Source organism: Suillus bovinus, assembly GCF_016758785.1.
Source record: "Suillus bovinus strain UH-Sbo-P2 chromosome Unknown EDB93scaffold_175, whole genome shotgun sequence".
Lineage (NCBI taxonomy): Eukaryota > Fungi > Basidiomycota > Agaricomycetes > Boletales > Suillaceae > Suillus > Suillus bovinus.
Window position 1 is genome coordinate 6,353 of NW_024542231.1, and position 23,879 is coordinate 30,231.

Consider the following 23,879-nt stretch of genomic DNA (forward strand, 5'->3'; position numbering starts at 1 on the left):
TATTGGTGGCCTTCAATGACGAAGTATGTCCACGATTACTGTAGATGGTTGCGATAGGTGCAAACAAACGAAAGTGCTTCCGAGTAGACCAACGGGGACCTTTACAGCCAAATGAAGTTCCGGAAGGACCTTGGCAGACAATCACCTGTGACCTAATAGTGGATTTGCCGAAAGAGTGAAGGGTGTGATAGCATTTTTGTAGTCGTTGATCGATTTTCGAAACAAGCACACTTCATTCCCACCACCAAAGACGTAGACTCGAAGGGTATTTCCGAGCTATTTCTGAAAAATGTATGGAAACATCATGGAACACCAAAGAAAGTGATTTCAGATAGAGGAACTCAGTTCATATCAAAGTTCATGGGACAAATGTCAAAAAGATTAGGAACAAAATGGTCTGCGTCGACCTCCTATCATCCCAGAACCGATGGACAGACTGAACGCGTAAACCAAGAAGTCGAACAATACTTGCGCATGTTCACGTCATACAGACAGAATGATTGGGTATCTTGGCTGCCTGATAGCAGAGTTTTCACACAACAATGCAGTCACAGTAACCGGTCATAGTCCGTTTAAAGTTCTCTACGGGTATAACCCAGATTTCACGATTCACCCAAACTCCATGTCCGTAATCCCCGCCGCCGATGAGAGAGTTGATCAGATGAAAGAAGCGAGAGATGATGCCGAAAATACTCTTAAGATGGTCAATGAGCGCATGAAGCGTTTCTACGACAAAGGAGTAAAAGAAGCACCTCAGTATAAATAGGGAGACAAAGTCTGGCTTGACGCAAAAAATCTTAAACAACGTCGTCCGAGTCAAAAGCTGTCAGATCGTCGTCTAGGTCCCTTCGAAATACTAGAGAAGATCGGTGAAGTGAACTACAAATTGAAATTACCAGAAAAATATCAGATTCACCCGGTTTTCCATGTAGAATTACTTACGCCATATCACACATCTCGATTAATTCCTCATCCGCCTCCAAACCGACCACCTCCAGAATTGATTGATGATCGGGAAGAATTTGCTGTAGAAGAAGTACTAGATAGCTGATTGTTCCGAGGAAAGCTGCAATACCTAGTGAAATGGGAAGGATACCCGAAGGAAGAGTCATCTTGGGAGCCAGAAGAGAATTTGAAGAATGCCCCAATTCCTTTAGCGGAGTTCCATAAAAAGAATCCCACGGCTGCAGCCGGAAAATACCGAAGAATCAAAGGCTCAGTACTATTTACAGAAGATTTCAAACGATGGAGAGAAAAGAATATACGACCTTCATTTGTTCGTGATGACACTCACCTTAGAGAGGGGGTAATGTCACGAGTACCTTTAACAAACCATTATTCTTTCTTGAATCTTCCCAAGCGTCAATACACAGCGCCTAAACCAAACCCTAACCCTACCTTGAAAGCGTCTATCATTCCTGAAATACCTTTAGCGCCCACAACACGTGTCTTTGATGTGACTGAAGAAGAAGACGAGTTCTTTGATTGTGAATAGATTAGATTAGATATGATAAGATAAGATATGGTCACGTGATACTTCTTTAATATTCTACAATGTTCTATGGTACGATTCCCTTTCTCTTTTTATGATTGGCTAGTAGTTGTAACTCAGTTTCAATCTCCGTTTCAATAGTTGTATATAGGTAGCATGTCTTGGTCGATAGTTCCTTAGTTCAAACCTCTTGTATCTACAACTGTAGCAATCCAAGACGTACTTGCTCATTATCCTCTTTGTCCAATAACCTTTGTTTGAGTCCTAGTCTCTGCCCAGCGTTAATTCGTTATTGGGTTGTGACAGGAGGATTAGGAGAAAAATAGTAGGGGCCCAAGCATCTAGATGTTCTTGTAACAGTCAGCTCATCTGACGTCTCTGGTGATTCTTCGTAACCAAGCTCTGTCTTGCACAAAGTATACATTTAAACCTGGACTGTAGCATGCTGGTATACTGTTGTTGATTGGACTTCCCACACCCTCAGCCGTCTCCCATGCCTCTGAAGCACTGTCCCACATACAAACCAGGTAAATTTGACAGATTTACACAAATGATCACCTACCGAAAACAAATCCACCTTGCCTGTCGTTATTCCGAGTTACTTCTAGCAGAGTTCCTAGCATTCTGAACGATTTGAGTTAGGACTTTGCAATTTGCGTCCATCCATTTTTCACGCCAGTCTAATAAGGTGCCGCGTGAAACCTTTGTGGAACCCATACCAGTCTTCTGATCTGCCCTTTATCATGCGACATTTTCTGGGTTCAATTATCACATTCTCGATTCTATGCATCCGGCCTTTAATATACATTTGGACAGGGCAACATCATTGATCAAACATGGAATACAAAACATTTGAAGAAGGCAAGAAGCTCGGTTAACCACGAGACCACACACCTAATCATCTCTCATCAGCATCTCATCTTCTTCCGTTTCAACCTCCTTGTCCTCCACATAGCCTGAGTCGTCGGAGAACTCGACTGTGTGGGATTTCTTGCATGTCTGTTCGTCATCGAGCCCATCAGTCACCTTGCGCTTACCCTTTGCATCACCCATGTAGTCCTCTAATGTCTTAGCGGTGATGGAGGCATTGGGCAGGAGCATCATTTCTTTAAGCATGACCTGGTATCTCCTCGTTCCGTTCCTTTCTTCTGGATTTCCGTCTCTTCGGCCTGATATTGTCCACCTGCAGAGAAATTAGTCAGTGTTGCGCTGTATTGCCGTGCCAGCATTTGATACTCACAATTTGAGCTGACATTCCACCATGACGACGTCTCCAGTTACCAGCTTTGTAAATCTGTGCAAGCAACCTATCAGTGGTCACCTCGGTCAGAATAAGCGAGGCATCTCACAGGCACATGCCGGTCAATTCGCTGCTTCTGTAACTCAATGCTGACCAAGTCGTATGGCATGGGTGTGGGCAGCAGATGACACATGCGTCCATTGATGACAGCATTGTATGGACATTCTATGTTAGAACACTGATCTGACAGACGCCAGATAACATTGGAACGCTCGACCATGCTCTTGATGGGAAATCTCCGGTCCCACTCCATGACAAAGGAGTGTGGGCCTACATCTGCCACGTTATGCCATAATGTCAGGCACAGCGGACCACAGGGTTCATTCAGGAAGGAGGTCGTGTTGTAGACGTTCCAGCCTTGTTTCTCCATACAACCAACATTTTTTCCAGGTGCAGTGTCTAGCACAGTGTGATTGGTGATGGCTACACCTTTCAATGTCCATAACGGATAGAGAACGGTGAGCCCTCCAGCCGTCATCACGGTCATGTCAGCCGTGGTATGAGAAGACATGATCACCTTGAAAACATTGTCTGCGAAGGCTTGGGACAATGTTATTCTCAACGGACCACACCTAAATTCAGAGTAGGAGCTGACGACCTTTGTGTAAGAGTAGTTTATAGCTGTGTTCTGTAATTGGTGATATTCCAGGGTGCTGAGGATAAATGCAACCAGTGAGAGATCACAATCTTTTGGCACAATAATGTTGATGTTGTTTGGGCGCTCACCACCATCAGACCGCAACATCTGTATCACGCAAGAGCCGTTAATGACTCCTGAAGCAGTGTGGAGCAATAGGCGAAATTCAGCCATGTGCTCCCTGATAAATGGCTTGAGAATATTGTCAAACCGGGCAGCCACACACTCTGCACCCACACGGTCCACCTCCCTGTTCAGGCCTTGAAGCGCTACCACATCTGTAAGCAGCGGAAGGTAATGGAATACCATCTGCACGAGTGCGGTTTGATTGAAGACTAGGCATCCATGAGATAGGTGAGGTGACTGATAGCAGCCATGGGGGACATACAATTTCTGATTGGACTGATCATGGAGCGTCTGATGGGGGCATGAATCTGGTAGGCATCAATTCACTCTCTTGGTGTGAGCTATTGCAATTTGGCCCAACCACGCACTAGGCAGTAAGTATCAGGGGGGCTCAGTTCTGTAGTCTGTCCAAGCAATCGCTCTGAATCCTTCAAACCAACTGAAGCATGTGTTCAGATAGATCAGGACACTCACCCCAATTGTTTATCCAAGTGGTATCAGATATGAACCCCATTCTCCCTGAGACCGTTACTGTAAGACTAGGACGTATCTCATTGGCCCCAAAACATTTCTTTGAATAGTGACCAAGGTGTGTCTCAGTTGCCCGTGTCTCCAAGTCGATTGACAGATGATCCATGAAATTCAGTTTTCAATCCTGGTCTAAGTATGAGGGTGCTACACCTCTGTGACAGTATGTAGTCATTTACACTGCAGACAAACACCGTCTGCTTGTAAAATGTCCATGGCCGAGTCAAGGTGTTGAGCACATACTGCACAATCAAACTAGTCATGGGCAATGGAACGCACAACAGCTGTGCAAAGTTAGCGTGCACATGTGGAGTAGAAGAGAAGGCCATACTATTCAGCCTTGCAGGCATGTGATATAATCAGCCAGTGACTAAAAATCAGACAGGAGATGCGAGCAAAACATTTTTCCTTGGTCCATGCGCAAGAATTGGAACATGGTTTCAGAAAGTGTCTTGAGCTTTCAATTGTTGGACCAATGATAGCACATTGATGCGTGCTGTACTGATCGGTCAAGCTAATCTGAAACATAATAGGGATCTGAGTGCTGTCGATTATACTACCCCTGCCAACAACTCCCAATACGAGAAGGATAGAATCATGTCATTGGAGAGAACATGCAACGTGCAAACTACAGTACAACATGGGCTACAGTTTATGGAGTGACACACTTGAATACTGCATAGCAAGGGTCATATCATCACTGGTGCCCTGTGAGGGATCATGGGGGTCTGAATGTCAAAAACTGTGATGGCCCTCTAGATGAACAGACCGTCATGAATGTGCAGATTGTCATAACAAGAAGCTCACCCTCCAGGTTGCCATATCGAACTCCATTATCATCTCTCGTCTTGAGACACCAGCCGCACAATCTTGGCTTGTTGGTCGTTCACACAAGTCTGTGAGCATTCAGCCAGCTTAGATTAACGATAATGAGAGACTCACATATCATGGGTTCACCGTTTTCCATTACCTCTAATGCACAGATACCGTTGTGAAACATGAATGACAAGTAGTACATGTTTTCTACTGACTGGCCAAAGTGGGCTGGGTTGATTATGAAACGGAAGATGTTCACAGGGCCTGACGCTGCCAGAATGGAAGTGATCTGCCAAGAGCACATTAGAGATGTCATTGTAATGAGATGCATACACACATTCGCTATGATCTCCATTTCTCTCTGGGCAAGAGTCCTACCACCAATCGTTTGTTGCGCCTGGCTACAGCTTGCCTGTTGATGGCCCAGCTCATGGGTGGAAGCATGCATTGATAATTATCCTGGAGTTGATGGCCCGAGTTGAAATTAGTGATCCATGTCTTATGCTGCTGAGTCGTCAACAATCATGTGACCAACTGCACATAGCGACTTGTACATGAAAATATGAAGCAGCATGCGCCAACACGAGGGGTGTCTGCTCTGTGGTGTCCTAAGTGTGAAATGATTAGAGGAAAATCGTCATGTGTAAATCACCTACCTTAGTGATGTCTGTCTTTAATGTTAGTGCACCATGCTAGGTTACGACATCTTTAACCTCTCTGCATGCATAAATGTATGCAAGCGCAGGTCGCTGAGACAATTTGACCAGATCCATAGTACAAGTCTTGTCTTTCTGTGGACAACCATTGTTCTGCTGACCGTTGTATTGCCAGACACACTTGTTGATGATGAGGCATGCGGTGAAGTGCTCTTGTCCACAATATATCACTCCGTTGAGCTGATACGAGGCCTCACAAGATCCGCATTGCAGGGTGAGTGTATCGGATGGCACAATATCACCAACTTCATGAGGGATCATCTCAAAGAAGATTATGGGAGGGGTGTCATGCAGGCTGATGTCGTGTGATGGTACAATGGACGTTCCTTCCGTCTCAGAGGCACGGTGGCCACGATTCAGCCTGGCTACCTGCCTTTGCAGCCAAAGGTCCAACCAGAGTTGGAGTGCCATGGGTGCACGTGATGTGTCCAAATTCCTGAACCGCCACACAACATCGAGGCAGTCCAAAGTTCAGCAATGTAGCAGCGTGGGCAGAACCAGAAGGAAACATGGGAACCACCTGCAGGAGTGGCTCACTGTCCCCACACAACAGTCAGAGAATGGCAATGGCAGATGATGTGTGAGCACCATGACGGGGGAATTGCTTGGTGTTGTACATTGCCAACAGATCTCGAAAAGAGTCCCTAGAACGATCAAAAACCTCAGGTGAGAATCGGTTGGTGTCAGATTGCAGTATCAACTCGAATGAGTCTGCCAATGCACTGCACAGGGGATTCACTTGGGCCCATGTCAGCCTCCAGTTTTCGTCAGCTTGGGCATAGATGTAGCAGAAAACCATAAAAACACTATCATATGAGCAGGACCAGTCAGACGCAGACCATCTGCATCCAACAGTGGGTGGAAATGCTGGAGCAAGTACATGGGGGACAAGTGGGGCGAGATGGGAATCTGGATCTGTGTCATTCAACATACAATGTCGCTTGATGGCTCGAGCATTTTGCTGTGGTACTTTGTTTGACAAGGGTTCATCCGCGTTGTCATGTTGATGCTTTTGCACGAGAGAATGTGTATCCAGTGCCGTGAATTCTACCTTGATGGGCACCATAGCGAGAGCAACCTCACCTTCAGCATCTGGTACAGCCACAGTCACCCCTTCTTTGAGCCCCATTCTGACCAGTGTATTGTGTTCCAAGGCTTGGAAGCGTCGTACCTCAACACATAAGTCCCTTGGAAGGTGTTTGTTGAGCTGTTCGAGAGTCACTCGCTCTGTCAGGCACAAACCCATGCGCGCCCTTGCATGAGAGGCGGCAACATATGCTGCAAAACCACCTTCATGAAGGTTTACCAGAACACAAGGCAAAGTTTTCCCTTGCGCAGAATGCGCGGTGACAGCGAATGCTGGTTGGATAGGGACTTGGGCACGCGTGATCCGTAACCTCTCTCGAGTGCCATTTGCACCATTCATTGTAGTTGTAAAGGTCCATGTTGCAGGGGAGATGGGATACCAGCCTTGCGGAAGCTTGCTGAGATGCACCTTGCTGTCAGGGAAGTGGACCAGGACACAGGCCGCATGGTTGAAGCCTGCTGACGATTTTGTGGTGAAAATATGCCGGATAATGCCCTGCGATCCATTTGTGATCCCAAGGTCGGTTGAGATGTTGCGCAAGTGCAGAATCACTGGCATCCCCACAAACAGAGAGACAAATCCTGGTAGAGGGGATGAAGTCTTCAGCGCAGATACATTCATCTTCAGAAGAGAATTGTGCTCTGTCACAGAGAGACTACGGCTGGACTTATCTAAAGCAGCACACAACATCAATTTTGCAGGTTCAGGACACATTGTCTCTGCCTTGTAGATGTTCAACACTTCTCGCACGGCATTTGTGGCAACAATGGCAGCAGCTTCTGCATTTTCAGAGACACCCATGTCTACACCCATCTGGTAAGTCGCTGACTTGATCACTCTGGAATTGAATAAAGCAATGTCTTCTTCCGTGCATCTTCGCTCCCATAATCGGTTCACGGCCTCACCATACTCTGGGTCATCTTTCATGTGTTGCTGTTCTGTTAAGCTGACTACAGTATTGATCGATTTCCATGCAAGCCATCTAAGTCTCTTGTGTATCTCAGCATCATTTTGTCCAGCATACAGCGAGATGGGTGTGTATAAGGCAGTACCTCCAACTGGCAGAAACTGATAGAAGTCACCAGAGAATATGACTGTGACACCACCGAACCATAGACCAGGCTTCTCTTTTGCATATCTTAGTGCATGGTCCATCTCGGCCAACAACTGTAAGGACACTAAGGAGACTTTGTCTACAAGGAGGAATTCAACATTCTTCCACTCATCACGGAGTTGCGATCGATTCTGCACACTGATCAAGACTGAATAGTCTTGTGCGCTGCTGCCAGGTTCGCGATTACCCTTTCCTTTGTTTGTTGACTTGATTTTGATTCCCAGTCCTTTGTGCACTGTCATCCCATCAATGAGAGCGGCTGCCGAGCCAGTTGGGGCCAAAAACCTGATGAGATGGGCACACCCATAATGCTGCATCACACGTTGGACAGCTTTCACAACGTAAGTCTTGCCTGTTCCACCTGGTCTGGTCATCAGCATTCTCAGTTGTTCTTCTGCTGGTAGGGTTTTGTCGACATATTTTGCAACGAAGAATTCAGTGATCGTTCTGAAAGCCACCCATTGTTTAGCATTGAGGTTGTACTCCAATCCAACACATTCAATCACCTCCTTTGGAGACATCATACCCAAAATGGCATCTTTAGGGCGAGGGCATTCTGTAGGTTCACATTGCATCTGTGGGAGGCAATCTGAGGGTGACTGATGCAGAACACTTTCACTGGTTACTGTTGCAGGAACCGGTAGGAATTCCACTTGTGTCTCAGGGTTAAGTGCATTTCGGCAGGCATGGGCAATTGCTTTTTCTTGTTCTTTGATCTCAAGCCTCCATTTTTTTAGTTGATGGCTCAAGCTATCTCCATGGAACGTCATCACAAACTCATCGTTGTAGGTGGGGGGAGGGGCTACAATCTGTTGGTCTTGGTGGCATTTGCGGGAAGCGAGCCATCCAGCTTGCTGCATCATCACGACCATTTGCTGCAGGCGAAAATCTTCCTCAGCTCGCGGTAGACCTGCATTGGCAAGCATCATATCAACCTCGTCATCTCCAAGTCCCAGGGCCAACGTCAAAACCTTACTCTCTGCAACTGTATTTGCCTGTTTATGCAGTCTATCTGCATCCCTCTCATCCTCACATTCATGGACAGCCTCCCAATTTGACATAATTTGAAGTGATCGAGGTGAGAATGCAAATGAGTGGAAGGCATCAACAGCACTTTGCTGCGGTTCAAGGAGAGGAGAACTTGCACTGAAAGGTTTGAAGTAGGCAAGTGCAAAAATAGCCCAAGCATTGCTGTCTGTTGAATGTGGTATTGACATTCCTACAACACGAGGCACCAGTTCTCGACGGCCATCACCTTGGTCGTCATTCGTATGCTCGACAAGTTCATGTGTTTCATGAGTGGGATGCCCAGCTTTGAAGCGGTGTCTGCAGTACACACCCAGGTGAGTTTCATGTGTGTTCTTCATTTTGGAGCTCCTGTTAATTGTCTCAACTCACACACAACAGCAGAACTCATAGAATGACATATTTGCAAGCGCATCAGAACAGAAGAGATAATGGTGCACCTGATTAGCTTCAACCAGGCGCCCTTGCTTGTTAGTGCTCACGCGGAGATGGACCAGTTCCAGTTCATCATCATCATCATGATCGGAGTCCACATCATCTCTGACTGAGGGTAGGAAATGCTCTCGGACATATGCCATCAGGAGTGATGACATCATTGGTACTGTGTCATGGGATGAAATACCATCATCAAACCCTTGTATGTAGCGGGCAGCCTGTTGCGCATGAAACCTGCTGTTGTCGGTTAAATTGCGACAGGCACTTGTGCAGCAATGTCTTCGCATGCTCAGAAACTCCTCCATCACTTAACTCAGGAATGCATGCAACTGCACACGACATCAATGATAACACCTCATATGTCTTAATATCCATCTTGGTAATATAATCTGAAATATAGAACATTGCTGCCTTTGCACCTTTGCCCGACAGAATACACTTGATATCATGGTTGTGCCGGCAAAAGATGAGTATATAGGGATTGAAATAATTGACATTGCCATCAAGGCACTTCAGCACCACAGAGTTCGTCTCGGCATCAAAATAAGATTTGTCCACAATGTCATGAGGGAACAGAAATCGACACCGGCTATCATTTCCATATTTGTGACAGACAGCACGACACTCATGACATTGAAGTACAGTCCCACATCTCTTAATCTCGGTGGCACACAACACTTCCCAATCGCTGAGAACAGGTGCCGATAGATCAGACACTTTTGGGGGATGGGGGGGCCGTTGTGTACGAGGCTCAAAATTGGTGTCAACCACATCTTCTATGTCAGGCAAATGATGGTGAATCACATCCTCAAAGAATGCAAAAAACCTTTCACTGAAACCAGGCTCCTCACGAAGGTGGTTGTGAAGGTCTGCTGGATTCAAGCCTCCTTCCAACCAGAGGAGAAAATGACCATGCAATGCTCCTCTCTCAGTGAACTCAGAAGTACCATAGAATGCACGCACACGACCCAATATCCCACCTTCAGCTACACTCTCCTGACGGTCAAAGTCCCATCTGAACAGATGTCGAAAGAGACACTGATAACTGAACTCATAAAAATCTGCGGCTGCAACAGGGTCATGAGCAAGGCAGATAGCACGTGTGCGTCCATCAGGCATGTGTGGAAAGTGCTCAGACAAGTCAATAGTGCGGTCGCCATATATCACCTGGAAGATAGGACTGTGTGCAGCGCTTGGGTTGAACGTGAAGAAGATGTGGGGCAAGCCAAAATATCCAAAGTAATTGCGGATTTCATTGCGCACGAAGATTTTAGATGCTTGTGAGCCCAGTATACGCGCAGACATTGTGTTCACCTGATGCAATAATTTGAAGGCATTCTGTTCAACTTCGGTCAGGTCAGAGATTTTACACTCTTGCTCAAGACGATTGGCTAAGTGTTGCAACACATCAGCAGACACACTAGTCAAATTGCGAGCCACAGTCTTGAAGTTCGATTTCCGGACAGCAAAATAGGTTTGGAGATGCGCACGCCACCTCTGCAACATGTTAAGTACTACAAACAAGAAGGATTCATGGTATCTGAACTTGTGATCAGAGATATTTAGCATGTGTTTTGCCTGCCGGTCAAAATACAAGGCAGTCTGGCATGTCTCATCCTCAAATCCGCCGATGCCATATGGAAACAAAGTCGGGTACATGCCTGGGAAGAGCTGCGTGTTATTATATTCAGGAATGGCATTGGTACCATGATGAAGCACCATATCAGGATGTGAATGATTGGGTTGTTGTGGAACAAGATTGCGAAGTGCAGATGCTGTAAAAGTTCTGCCACTAACTTTGTCAGACTCCGGATCTGACACACCCATTTTTTCAATGACGACAGTAACCACATCATTATCAGATGTGGGGGGCACAGGAGTATCAGTGACTTGTAACATTGTAGCAGGATGTGTATCAAAGCCTGAAGTTTCTGTCTGGAAGACTGCTTGAGCATTGAGTTCATAATCCTCAACCACACTGTCCTGCAGGCCGGGAATGGTACCGTCCTCAGGGTACAAGTCTAAGATTGCAGGATCCAATGGAATATCCGCATACAGTCTGTTGAAACATTTCAACCACAACAAGAAACTCCAGATGTTGTTGCAAATGCGGAATAAGGTCCCCATGCGCTTGGGATCAAATTTATCCGGTCCAATGAAAACCACACTTAGGAACCCATTGATGTCCGCTGGTGTTCGAGGCAATACAGAAGCAGTCGACATCACATTCATGTCATGAGCACAAGTATTCCCATGAAACACTTTGGGTTGAGACAGGTCAGACGACTGGAATAGACGAGTCACATGGGCTGTGATGGAGTATATTGCACAGACTTTCTCCTCAACCCATGTCAAATCAGAAAAAGTATGTGGGAGGAAGCCACGGAACAAACCATTGGCCAGTGCAAGTGCGGGCATCTTTTCCTTACTCAAAGATGTCTTGCAACCAGAGCATACTTGAATTGCCATGGCTTCAGAGTGAGTAAATACCAAGCCTTGTTTGTCTAACATCAGACCATCAACCACATGATTACCAAAAGAGAAACATGAGGACATGCCCTGAATAACACATTTGCGGATGATGTAATTGTCAGAGAGGCGCAACAATTCGAGATGCAAGGCAGACAAATCGCTGGACAAGCTGATATGAGTCATACTTTGATTATACTGCGAGCATACGGCGCACACTGGGGGGTCAGACCACTCCGTCGCCTTCACATATTCATCTAAGCAACCAAGAACCACATCGTTGGAAACAACGGAAGGCCAGTTTTGTTCTCAAACAGCCCGTACATCACGAGCAACTGCAACTGCAACTTGCTTGGCTTCTGCCCGCTTAATCTTACGGTTATCCAATAGGGACAGTAGGGGAAGCGCAATTCGATTAACAATAGATGCTCCAAATTCGTGTGTGAGTATGGCACCCAAGACAGCATCATCAGACAAAGAGGAAGAAGTCAGGAATGGAAAGTGTGCAAGATATACATTGCACAGTGCATGACATCCCACGGAAGAAAGATGGAGGGCATGTTGACGAACAAGATGGGCAAGGCTATTGCACAACTTACGATGGGAACAGGCGCTGTAGAGTGTGTGATGACAGTGAGCCAAGCCATGTATGGATGACCGAATCTCTTCACGGCTCAATTTTTCAAGGCATCGAGTGAGCTGATCCAGAGGTACAGACATCCAAGGGGCAGAGAAGGCATTGGCCAGGCGTGCAATGGTGACAATCATCAATGACAGAAGCTATGAATGCAGGAGGGGTGCACAAAGCACGGGACACCTCAATACCATATATGTTTTGTGTCTCTGCAGCAAGCACAGTGTGACGTGTCTTAGGGCAATCAGGTGGAAGTTGAACAGATAGATGTTCCATTAGATTCCGGTCTGAAGATTTTGAAAGCTGACAATGTAGATGGTTGAAATGATGGAGAATGACTTGGATACAACCGCCCTTGAGACGGACCTTCAAAGATTCGCATGTCAAAACCTGAGCGCTGGCTCGGAGTACGGGTGCAGGTAGGGCAGATAAATGCTCCTCATATGTTCCATCCGGATAAGAAAACCAACGAAAGTCCTCCTCCAACAGCAAAGGGAGAATAGACTCCACAGAGAAAGCATTGGCTGCATCATAAGAGAGGAAGCACCGAAACACGTCACAGTGATGGTACAGTGCACTCTCAAAATAAGTGCGAGAATATGACAAGGTGACGGCGTCGATACGAATGCTAAAGCTTATGCCATCAAAGAGAACGGATACAGCACGTGCGCAAGTGCTGCATTGAACACAAGACCTGCTGTGAAAGTCAAGAGAGAACTCTAACCAGGCACAGAAAGCAGAACTCGTGCCAAAAATGTCGGGATGGTACTCCGGATAGTATAATGGGTCATAAAACATAGGATATGTGGTCACTGCGTGTAATTCATTATAGAGGGGGCAATCATCCAAATTGAGTATGCGAGGTCACGTGCTGGCAAGTTTGTTGATAAACATCTCGCCAGACTGTAATGCCAAACATTGAGAAGTGAATGAAAGTGAGAAATGGAACCACATACCAATGCAGCCAGAGGAGGCAGGCAAGAGAAGCATGGCAGATGGAAGACAACGAGAGGGAAATTGGAAGGCAAAGGAGGATTAATTGAGGACCGAGCATCGCTCTTCAAGTTATATGACAGATCGGCCTAGAAATGGATCTGAGACGAATGCAGTGGCAGTGTTTGAAATTTGACAGTTCAGTACAAGGGGATTGCTTACGTCACCAACAATGTTTGAAGACTCGACCTGTTACGAGAATTATCAACCTGGGACAACATTTCAATCAGTTTCTCAAGTCTGCTCACAAGCCATTAGGACCAAGCTGAAGACAACATCGAATGAGTTAAAGAGCCAGCCACCAAAATTACTCAAAAAATAGCTTATTGCAGTGAGATGCAGTGAGAACGACTGGAAAGCGATAGAGGAAATATGTTCCCGTGGTTGCAGATTTTCTGGTAGGTGCGTCAACTGACCTCAACGGCTTGGTAAACAAAGTGTTAAGTAGTACACGAGCATATCTCAGAGTACAGTAGTGGGACGGTTCTTGACATCAAGTTAGAAAAAAAGACAAGATAAAGAATGTTGGACCCTTGCATCAGCAGCCAACAATTCCGCAAGAGCGACACCTTCTACATATACAGTATGAATTGAAGGGTCATGAGCGATAGAATGAATAACACCTGTGAAAATCAGAAACATGGACCAGGACTATGGTTACGACTTACTTGCAAGCGAAGCAGGTTGAGAAAAAATTTCTTGGGTAACCACCAAGACGCTCATGGCAGGCTCAGAAGAGATTGTGATTCTCGTATATGGGCACTTGGTACCACATGGAACTCAGGGTAGCTGCAACTAACACGATCAACTAGGGTATGCAAGAATGAGTAGGGTGACAGTGGATACAACAACTGGCATACTGAGAATGAAGGCGGCACAGCCATCAAAGATGTTCAACAAGGACTGCATGGCATCACACATAGTGTACAATTGTCTGGAAATTGGTTGTATGGGATCAGGTGAAAAGGTCGAGATGAAGTCACTAACCATCACTCACGCAAACACAGAGTCGTAGTCCTGATTAACCAAATTGCAAAATGTGGCAGTCCACTAGAGCAGCAGAGATCTTCGCAGGTAGGATCTAACAGTAATAATCAGCGATCACATGAGAGAATCACATGAATCTGCAGGACACATACGTGCATAGATGCCATTTGACGCAGGTGTTTCAGATGTGTTGCAAGTGAGATCGTGATTGACACATTGGACTGCTGACAGGAGTATGTGACGGTGGCCAGGATACTGGCAACTAGGATCCAGGTGTATTGCACAAAAGAATCAGATGTATAGAGCGTGCAGACAGGAACATTGATGTGATTGGAGCGACAGGACAACAGACTGAAACATGGGTAAGTTGACATCAATGTATAACACGACTGATTGAGTACAAAGCCCGAATCTCCTATTCCATGGCTTGAAATGAATTTTGAGTTCGGACAAAACCCTTCTTGTCCAGAAGATCGGACATTCAGTCGGTCTTGCTGTCGATCAGTGTACTTTGTTCAAATGAGAATGATCACAACCTACCATTCTTTCCTCCTCTTCATGTCTGCTGCAGTGTTAGACCTCATCAACTTATATGACGGCGAGGGTGCTGTGATCTTTAGTATGTATCTGCACTCTGTCCTGACTTACAATTGACAAGCTTGATACAGTAGAACATCAGAATCGTGGCAAACCATCTTTTGATGTGAAGAGCAGCGCTGTTGTGAAGGCTTTGGCTGGAGGCAAGATGACAGGACATTCGTCTGTTTTGGTAGCAGTCAACAATCTCTACCACAATCCGCTGATGCTGGCAAGTATGTGTGTGAGGACATATGGTCGTGCAGCAGGTTAATCCACTCACTGCAGGCATGGTCAGGTCGATGGCCCAAGATCTCAGTGGATTGTGTATATGCGGAATCGGTTGAGCTGGCCAACTTCCTGGTGGCTGAAGCTAGGAAGCAAGAGGGTGCTGTGTATGCATCTGCTGAAGGGCTGACAATCAAAGATATATTACGGCACAATTCGGTGTAGTCAGGTGAACGTGCCTTGGAACAAACCAATAACAGGCAAGCATGAGTTGAAGTAGGCTAAGGTGATAGATGAGGCAAAACATTGTGCATGCTTTCTGAAGACAAAGTATTCCTGTTAGAGCAGTGCATTACATTATGGCATGTTAGCATAGAAATGAACAGCAGCCTTAGGGTACTAGGTGTTGGCGCTAAAAACTGATGAACTTGCAGTGTTTCAAGAGACTACTTGATACGGGTTTGAATCATAGTATCATAATTCAACACTGACCTCTATACTTGCGGTCTGTAAAGTCAAACAATGTTCACAATTCAAATGTACAACCACATGCGTGTTTCTTCATTGCAGAACACACCAGCCGGGAACAGGCCATTTGGCATGCTGCGCGGGAACAGTGCACCCCAAAAGGGCCAGAATGAGTACTTTGCGATGCGGTGCACGACCTGAATGAAGAACAGGATGACATTGGCCATTCAAAATTTAAAGGCAAGGAAGGTAGTGATGTGTGGGAAGAACGAAATAGGAAAGGGATTGAGCCGGCGGAGTAAAAGAGGAATTAAGTTCATGCGCTTGCAGATTTTCTTGTAGGTGCCTGGACATTTTCATCTGACATAACCCTCTCTCTACTTCGTAGAGTCGGGGAGGGGTCATTGCAACTGCTTTCGCAAATTTCCGACATTGCCAGGACCGAAAAACCCGTGTGTGACCAAGACTGACTTGTCCAGGATTGCCCAGTTGGGAAACAATGTGAATTCTCTTCGGATCGCCCCAAAGCGGTAGTGGCTGAGTACTACCGCCCAAAACATTACTCGATTAGGGAGTCTCATAATATCAATGTTTGCCAGCCTCCCTAAGCCTTCCCCTCCCTCCTGTGTAATAGGCTTGTATATATAATATGTATTAGCCATTATATACCTAATATAATATACTTAACCGCTTTCATTTGCTACCGGCTACCATTGGGCAATCAGTTCTATCAAAACAATATAATTTGCATTTTTACATTGTTGCAGTAGGAGATATATCAATCGACGTTTTGGGGTGCTGGTTTGAAAGGCTGACCTTCTCAAACAGTGAATGGCGATTGCTGAGTATTAATGATGTTAAATGTTAAACCCTCGTAATCGTCGAAGCCTTGGTAAGGCTCTTACATGTTCCCAGGTGTGGCAGCGACTTGCCCTTGCCCCATGCTCACTGGCATGGATAATCATCACATATTCAAGCTCTGCAGCTCCAGCATGAAATGATTGTCCTTGAACTATCGTGTGGTTGAGGAATGAAGCATGTGGTTCGGAGGAAGGCACGGCATACGCGGGTGGCACTGGCTTCAGAAGAGAAAGATTTCGTGCTGGCTGCTGCAAGCTTGCAGGCAGCGGAAGAATCTTTGGTAAAGATCGTAATAATCGAAAATCAAAGAAAGAATGATGCGCGTCGGATATCATGTAAATAAAGCAAAAATAACGCGTCCTTGCAACCTGAACATTAATCATGTCTCTCGACGACATCTGGGACGCACCAATTTCCCCCCGCTCACGCTACTACGCCACACTCTGATACAGTTAGCTCTCAGAAGCGTCCAAGACAGACCCTATTTCTTTCTGACTCAGACAACGAGGATGACCAACCAGCGCCGAAGAGACCTACTAGCTCGATACCAAGACCAGACGTAGACGCGCTCTTTGCTGACATCGATAATGATGACGTAGGGGAGGATGATGACCTGAGATATAAACCCCTTGCACCTGCCCTTGACCTCGAGGCACTCCGCAAACAGGCCGAGGCAAAACACGCGTTGACACCCCCATCAAATCTTGCCTAGTAGTTCTCCACCAAGAGATCTAGGTCCTGACGAAGACGATAAAGGGGAAAAGGATGACAAGGGAAAGGAGAAAGAAGGAAAAAAAGAGAGAAAGAAAGTTGCATTACTCGATGAAACAAGTTTAATTGGAGCATCGGGGTTTCCACAGCTCATTCAGAATATTAAGGACTTCAAGGTAAAGGGAAAGGTCATGAGGTGAGTTACACTGACTTCGGACTTGTGCGCTGATGCAGATGCCTGGATATCTGTTTAGCATTCAGACCTCCAACGCATTCTCCAAGTATACCAGTTTTGGTCTCATAGATTATATCCCAAAACTCCGTTCAAGGACACCATTGAGCGTGTTGAAAAATTATGCCACTCAAAACGAATGCAGGTACGAGCGAATATCGATCACGTTCGCATATCACAATCACACAGGAATGAAGGTCCGATTAAGCGTATGGCGTGATGAGGCGAAAGGCCTTGTCAATGGCAAGGAGCTAGGAGAAAAACGGTAGCGACAACGTTATCGACCTCACCGATCCAAATTTTGAGGGCGCAGACGTGAATGACGATTCGTCTTCTTACATGCCCCGTCTCTTCCACCCTCATCGTCAGAGGCTGAAGACGATGACTTTGATATCGATGCTGTCGTTAGAGAGGAGGAGAAACGCCTTGCTGCGTTCAGAGTACAACGGTCTGTTTCCCTCCCCGGCACCTCCCGCATCAAAAGCCAAATACAAAGTTGTGCCACCCGAAGTTGTAGATGGGATGGACATCGACGAAGAGGCGATGTGGAATGACCTCGAGATATTTGATGACACAATCCCTACCCCTGCTCCGCCTCCGACTAGTAAACCAAGCCTCTTAGTCGATGACCAGGACGAGGAAATGTGGGATATGGTGCGAGAATTGGAGAGAGAAGAGTATACGGCATCGAAACAACTTCCTGTGTCATCCGTGTTGAGCACGCCTTTGGAAGAGAACGCTAACATGTCCCTCGGGACAAATGACCAAGACTTTGATGATATATATGCTGCATAGATTCGGATGGTGCGTACACATGAGCGAATGCCATATTTATAATATTTTTATCGTTGAATATAACGAACTTCTTCGTTCATCACGTTCGTCTTCCGATTCCAGCCAATGTGGACATACTCCTCGAACATCAGCTGGAATCACGTGACCTAATCATTGATAATCAGATCTAGGATGCCGCATCATGAATCATGATCAGTGATCACAATGTCTTTGACCACCCAGTTCCAGATCTTGAAGCAGGTATCCAATACTGGGCCACTCAGCCTGCAAACTACGACGGCGTGCTCGGTCTGCTTCATTGCTAACCACTTTACCATCGAACATCGGCTAACCTCACATCCAGGTGGATTCGGAACGGGGGTGACTGAGATCTCACTCCTCGCCGACAAACATTTGTACTGAATTATTGATGACAGTCACTTCCTCGTGTCGATTCTCTTGGATCACGTCGCTTCCTCCTTGATCTACTCCCTGAACTATCCACAGTCCCATCACCGTTCCAGAGTCTCTCCGGCCCGCCGTCCAAAACCCAGCGTGTGAGAGCTCTTGATGTCGGCGCAGGTGTCGGGCGCGTCACATCAGACGTTCTCCTTCATCTCGTTTCAGATGTTGTCTTGCTCGAGCCTGTAGAGCCTTTCATCAACGAAGCCCGATCCCGTGGAAAAGCCAGCGAATCCGGTTCAGAAATTAACGACAGCGGATATAGGGTTTTATGGAAGGGTATCGCTGATCGATCGAAGAGCGTCACGTTCTTCAAAAGGTGCCTTGCATCTTTTGATCCGATCGCACCAGGGACACCTCTGGATCGTGTCGGTTATCTACCGCAAGATGGTGATGATGAAACGGAAACAGGATTCGATGTGATATGGTGCCAATGGTGTCTCGGTCACTTGAAAGATGATGACCTTGCGCAGTTCCTGCAGAGGAGCAAGAAGGCTCTACGTGATACGAGAAGTCTCATCGTAGTGAAGGAGAATATATGCGGCGAGCAAAAATGAGCCGCTAACCGTTTTTGATGAGCAAGATTCTACTTTCACTCGGTTTGTAAGAAGCGATTTTGTATTACAAAGTCTTGACTTGCTTTGTAGGTCAGACCTCGCATTCAAAAATATTTTCCGGGATGCTGGTCTCAAAATCATCCAAGAGAAAATTCAACACGGGCTTCCCCAAGGGCTGTATTCCTGTAAAAATGTACGTTTTCCCTGGCTGAACTCTTATCCTGTGCTTACTTGCTTCAGGTACGCACTAAGGGAGGCATGAGATGTTCTTCAAAAGTTTATTATCGTTGTCAGCGATGCATGTAGGCGTGATATGGGATTGCGTCCGTAGGGCAGGAGTAATGCACCATCGAGCCAACACAAAGACATGAGACATCTGACATCATCTGAGCTTCTATTCCAACGTCATTGTCTGTACAAACAGCTATCATTGTTGGCGCTGTACGAGTTTGACGTCGTCGATGTGCCTGAGAAGGCTGCGAACAGAGGTTTGATATGACGAGGCCATAGATTTATTCCCCAAACTGGATAGCGCCAGTCATGCCAACAACCCCTTCATCGTTTTCGCACCACAATTCTGCTTTGTCCTTTGCCACAATGGCACCATGTATCGTCGCGGCACGATTCACAAGAATTGGGTTGTGCGCGCGATAGCTGAAGGTGCGCAGTTTGGCCCCTGGGCGGTGGTAAATGAGACACTCTAGAAGCATAAGGCTGTCAGGGGCCCGTGAACAAGTCTTTCTAGGGATAGAATTTACTTGATATTATCTGAGAAGTAAAGCTTGGACTCACCTGGATATCCTTCAACTTTCTGCGCGTAATCCTTGTCCAAATGTATGTGATGTCCGTTGAATGTAAGAGCAGAAAAACGGAATAACGTCGTCAATGTCGGAGTGTACGACAACGAAAACTCAGACTTTGGGAGATCGTTCACTGATTAGAGGTGTCGGCATCAGCACCCAGGTAAACCATTGGTTGATATGAGGACTCGCCTTGACGGGGTATGCGGCTCCCTACACTAGCTACAGGTGGCTGATAGACATGTGCTCGTTCCTCCACTATCCCAGGTTCACTTCGTCCTTCCACGGTCAGTTCAATTCTCTGTTTCACAAATATCATCGGCTTCCCGCCATCAAATCCTTTCTTCTCGACCTTGGCTACAGTAGACACGGCAGTGGCCTTCTCTCCTACTTTCAATTCTCTTTCCTTGTTCCATATCATGGTGCCACCCGCCCACATCCGGCGTGTGAATGGTTTAGGCGGACAGAAGTCAGCGTCGGTCCCATCTTTGCGCAGTAGTGCCTCTGGATTACGTGGATGGAAGAAGGCAAGATGGTGTCCGTATCCGAGAGGTGTACCTTCTACAGGGGATGTAAATGGGCGACCACGCGTGCCGTCGCGAGTAGGTAGAGTGATGTAGAGGTCTGAAAGGTGATTAGAATGAAAGGTATCAGTGAGGACAAGTGATTTGGGAGATGCTATCCATGCATCGAGAGCCTCCAGGTTGAAAGGGGATGTTGAAAGGAACCGACGAGCAGGTCGTGTCCAGGAGCACGTCATGTTAGGACAAGTCCATTAATTATTTTTTTCCAAAATAAGAATTATATTATGTTTCCCAGCTTAACAGACTATTCCGTCAACGCCTTTCCTCGTTGGTATAGTGCAAAACGGGAAAAACCGACCTCCGCCACAGCACCAACACAGATCCCTTTCTACATCGCCCCATTCCGTCCGATTTCCACCAAAACTAGTGGAAACACCTCTGTTCGAGCCTAGTGACAAACCTATCTGATTACTTTCTTGAAATTCTTAAATTTAAAAAAATGACGGTCTCAAATTGAGACTTCCCACGCCACCAGCACCGCCACCTTCCTTATTTGGTAGTCGCTCCTCCTCCCCATTGCTTGCAGCGAAGAAAAAACATGTTTGTGGCCTCTGCTGGACCGTTGTAAGTGTACGAAATACATGTACTTATTCAGCGTAGTTCAATGTATCCATTTCGGCCATGATTCCCGCACCAACTTTGCGATGCGAGCGGTATTTCTTCACAGCATATTCAGCTTGCTTAGCATCAAGACCCTTCCTGCACGAACGCGGGTGCTGAGAGACCGGAGGCGAACTATAGCATTGAAATGCTCACCCATAGGCGTCCATATAGCGCCATGTTTTGCGGTAAAAGGCCCGGATAACTTTGGTAGGGCATGCACCCAGTATCTCAGGAACAAGTCTCCTCGCAGTTGGAAAAGTGCCATCTGCAAGCACTCGTAAGCCTGCCGGACTCGTCAGAATATCACTAGATGGCACAGGACTGTTCAACTCACGGATTTTGACCCATCCCCAATACATCTCAATTGGATTTAGCTCACAATGGAACTTCGGCAGAAAATAGCACTTGTGCCCAGCAGCCTCGATGACAAGCTGCAACTGAGGCTTCTCTGCAAGAAAATCGGCCTGGAGTGAGAGCACCTTGCGCATGCAGCATGTTGTCGACTCATTCGGACGAAGATTGTCTTCAGGAGCTGCATTTTCGTCCTCGGCATCATCAAATAGTGACTGCGCAGCAGCACTTCGAGCGAGCGCGTCATGGGCCTTTTGTGACATCTTGCATGATGCGCAGTCACCAATAAGGGCTTTCCCATTGTTTCCAGCACACAACCTGTCCCAAAGGCCGCGCTCTTCAAGCACGACCTTCATCCCTTTCGGTTGGTCACGGAATTCGTAGAATGGATGGTCGGATGGTAAATTCTCCGCAAAACACATATCCTGAGCCACTCCACGAAGAGCAGGGTTTGGATTGTCAGCAGGAATAGTGGTGGAATGCATGACGCTGCTTGCCACCAGGTTTGACGTTCATCTCGTTCGCATTTAATGCGTTCACCGTGAAAGCACCGTGAGCAGCAGATTGATCAAAGAAAAACTCAGCGACGGCATCGGGATAAGTCCACTCGAAGAGCGGAATAACTTGTTCAACCTAACATTAATTAGCACACATCATCGTGACAGTGTAATGCAAATATTGCTTCGTACCTGTTGAACAAGCATCTCAGCCGTCCACCAACCATCTGCATTCTTTCCTGGAAAAATTATCTTGCGAGAATCATAACATTTGAGGTGTTCGTTCACGGGCAATGTGGTGTCCTCGGCTATCTAAGTGACAACATTAGTCAAAGAACCACAAACGTGAGAGCTGGAAAAACCTGTTCTTCCGACAGACTCAATCGACCTGTCTCTTCTGTTATGAAGTCCGACACATGAATTGCTTTCCCTTGACCCTTCTTTCGCAGTGGCATTTTCCCCTCCTTTGTCCAAACCCTTTGCTGCAGTTCATTGGACCTGAATATACTCTCGTCATGATGCACCGGAACATGTTTTCGCTCGCCAGGAAGCAAGGTTGGCTCTATGACGTCTAAGGTTTTGTCATCATACGTGTTCCGTAGGTGTTCGTTCTCAGCCACTTGGGCTAAAAATGCTTTTCGGTATTCCACGACATCAGCACGCTCGTGGCCATCAACATATATCCCCTTCTTTACACTGGTGAGCTCATAGCCTAATTTCTTCAACCAACGTCTCGCACAATTTTCGGAGATTGTGTTTTTCCCCAGGTTGAGACCCAGAGCAGGAATGATTGTTTCATTGACTTCGTGCTGAAGTTTGCGTGGCGTGATCTAGTAAGTAACATCAATTCTCTATCATTCTTTATGATTGGGTGCACTACTAACTTTTCCAGCCTCTTGTACAGTCAAGAAACACGAACGGATTGGTGCACTCGCTCGTTATTCAACAGTGATGGGTGTGCATGGTGTTTTCCAGCTTGAGATGGTGGGAGGGTTCGGAATCTACAGATGTAGATGACAAGGCGACGAATCATGCGAGCAAGGTAAGGCCCCTTACCCACAGACTTTGCAATAGCAAGGCTGGCTCGTGTTGCAGGATTTTTGATGTTGGGGATTCGCCGATAGCGCTCGAGCAACTCCAGGTAATTTCTGACAGCATGGAGCTTGAATTGTGCACTGAAAGACTTGTGCTTCGTAGCATCTTTGATTAATCCTTCGATGACCTTGCCTATTGGAACATCGAGAGGATCCAGCTCATCGTCTGCAGTAGGATCGAGGAATGAGGCAGCCTCCGGCACTGGCTCTGTGTTATTGTTAGATGTAGTGGTGTCTGACAGCAGCTCAGGGGCTGTGTTGCAAGATTGTGTTGGTGGTGCGGGTGGCTCCAAGAGATTGACCCATTGGTCCGAGTTTTCCATGTCAGAAGGTGTGTCCGAGTCTGACTCGAGGATATGCTATCTGACTGCCGAACCTCGATAATAGGCTGGGAAGTATGTGGTACTACCGAAGCGGAGGACCGAAAGTAATTGCTGAGTTTTGCTGTCCCAACTGCTGCTTTGCAAAGTTTGCTTTGCTTTCGGTAGAAACTGCTTCGGCTCGTACCAGTGTAGCTGCCCTTGGCTTTAAGAGGGGCAGCATCGAGATGGTTGACAGGTTTGGTAAATATTTTCTGCCAGAATTCTTCAGCAGCGGCTAGTATCTGGTGAGCTTCGAATTCTTCGGTACCCTCCTCATCAGATGCCTCGCAACTTTGGGTATCACCAGCAGCCTTTCGTTTCTTGCCACCATCACCATGATCCAAGTTGTCATTGACAAT

The 23,879-nt window shown here is 46.6% G+C and overlaps 8 protein-coding genes across 8 annotated transcripts; all 8 read right to left on the reverse strand.

Moving 5' to 3' along the window:
* Nucleotides 1–2,386: 2,386 nt before the first annotated feature.
* EDB93DRAFT_1257383 (uncharacterized protein) lies at nucleotides 2,387–4,192 on the reverse strand (the record flags this gene model as incomplete). The annotated part of the gene is made up of 6 exons (XM_041454080.1): nucleotides 2,387–2,675; nucleotides 2,733–2,776; nucleotides 2,842–3,764; nucleotides 3,818–3,863; nucleotides 3,924–3,994; nucleotides 4,030–4,192. 6 exons carry the CDS (start codon nucleotides 4,190–4,192, stop codon nucleotides 2,387–2,389), a joined length of 1,536 nt encoding a protein of 511 aa, XP_041300824.1.
* A 580-nt stretch (nucleotides 4,193–4,772) lies between these two features.
* On the reverse strand, nucleotides 4,773–5,203 carry EDB93DRAFT_1096949 (Non-structural maintenance of chromosome element 4; the record flags this gene model as incomplete). The annotated part of the gene is made up of 3 exons (XM_041446835.1): nucleotides 4,773–4,838; nucleotides 4,891–4,979; nucleotides 5,026–5,203. 3 exons carry the CDS (start codon nucleotides 5,201–5,203, stop codon nucleotides 4,773–4,775), a joined length of 333 nt encoding a protein of 110 aa, XP_041300825.1.
* A 388-nt stretch (nucleotides 5,204–5,591) lies between these two features.
* Nucleotides 5,592–5,876, reverse strand: EDB93DRAFT_1096947 (uncharacterized protein; the record flags this gene model as incomplete). Its single annotated transcript, XM_041446834.1, has 1 exon — nucleotides 5,592–5,876. One exon carries the CDS (start codon nucleotides 5,874–5,876, stop codon nucleotides 5,592–5,594), a length of 285 nt encoding a protein of 94 aa, XP_041300826.1.
* Nucleotides 5,877–6,912: 1,036 nt separating this feature from the next.
* On the reverse strand, nucleotides 6,913–7,260 carry EDB93DRAFT_1096935 (uncharacterized protein; the record flags this gene model as incomplete). The annotated part of the gene is made up of 1 exon (XM_041446831.1): nucleotides 6,913–7,260. A coding segment is annotated over one exon (348 nt), but the record flags the coding sequence as incomplete, so codon positions are not given.
* A 582-nt stretch (nucleotides 7,261–7,842) lies between these two features.
* On the reverse strand, nucleotides 7,843–8,337 carry EDB93DRAFT_1096941 (uncharacterized protein; the record flags this gene model as incomplete). Its single annotated transcript, XM_041446832.1, has 1 exon — nucleotides 7,843–8,337. A coding segment is annotated over one exon (495 nt), but the record flags the coding sequence as incomplete, so codon positions are not given.
* A 1,279-nt stretch (nucleotides 8,338–9,616) lies between these two features.
* EDB93DRAFT_1065864 (uncharacterized protein) lies at nucleotides 9,617–9,979 on the reverse strand (the record flags this gene model as incomplete). Its single annotated transcript, XM_041444897.1, has 1 exon — nucleotides 9,617–9,979. A coding segment is annotated over one exon (363 nt), but the record flags the coding sequence as incomplete, so codon positions are not given.
* A 234-nt stretch (nucleotides 9,980–10,213) lies between these two features.
* EDB93DRAFT_1096934 (uncharacterized protein) lies at nucleotides 10,214–10,999 on the reverse strand (the record flags this gene model as incomplete). The annotated part of the gene is made up of 1 exon (XM_041446830.1): nucleotides 10,214–10,999. A coding segment is annotated over one exon (786 nt), but the record flags the coding sequence as incomplete, so codon positions are not given.
* Nucleotides 11,000–11,248: 249 nt separating this feature from the next.
* Nucleotides 11,249–11,788, reverse strand: EDB93DRAFT_1070909 (uncharacterized protein; the record flags this gene model as incomplete). The annotated part of the gene is made up of 1 exon (XM_041444969.1): nucleotides 11,249–11,788. A coding segment is annotated over one exon (540 nt), but the record flags the coding sequence as incomplete, so codon positions are not given.
* Nucleotides 11,789–23,879: the final 12,091 nt, after the last annotated feature.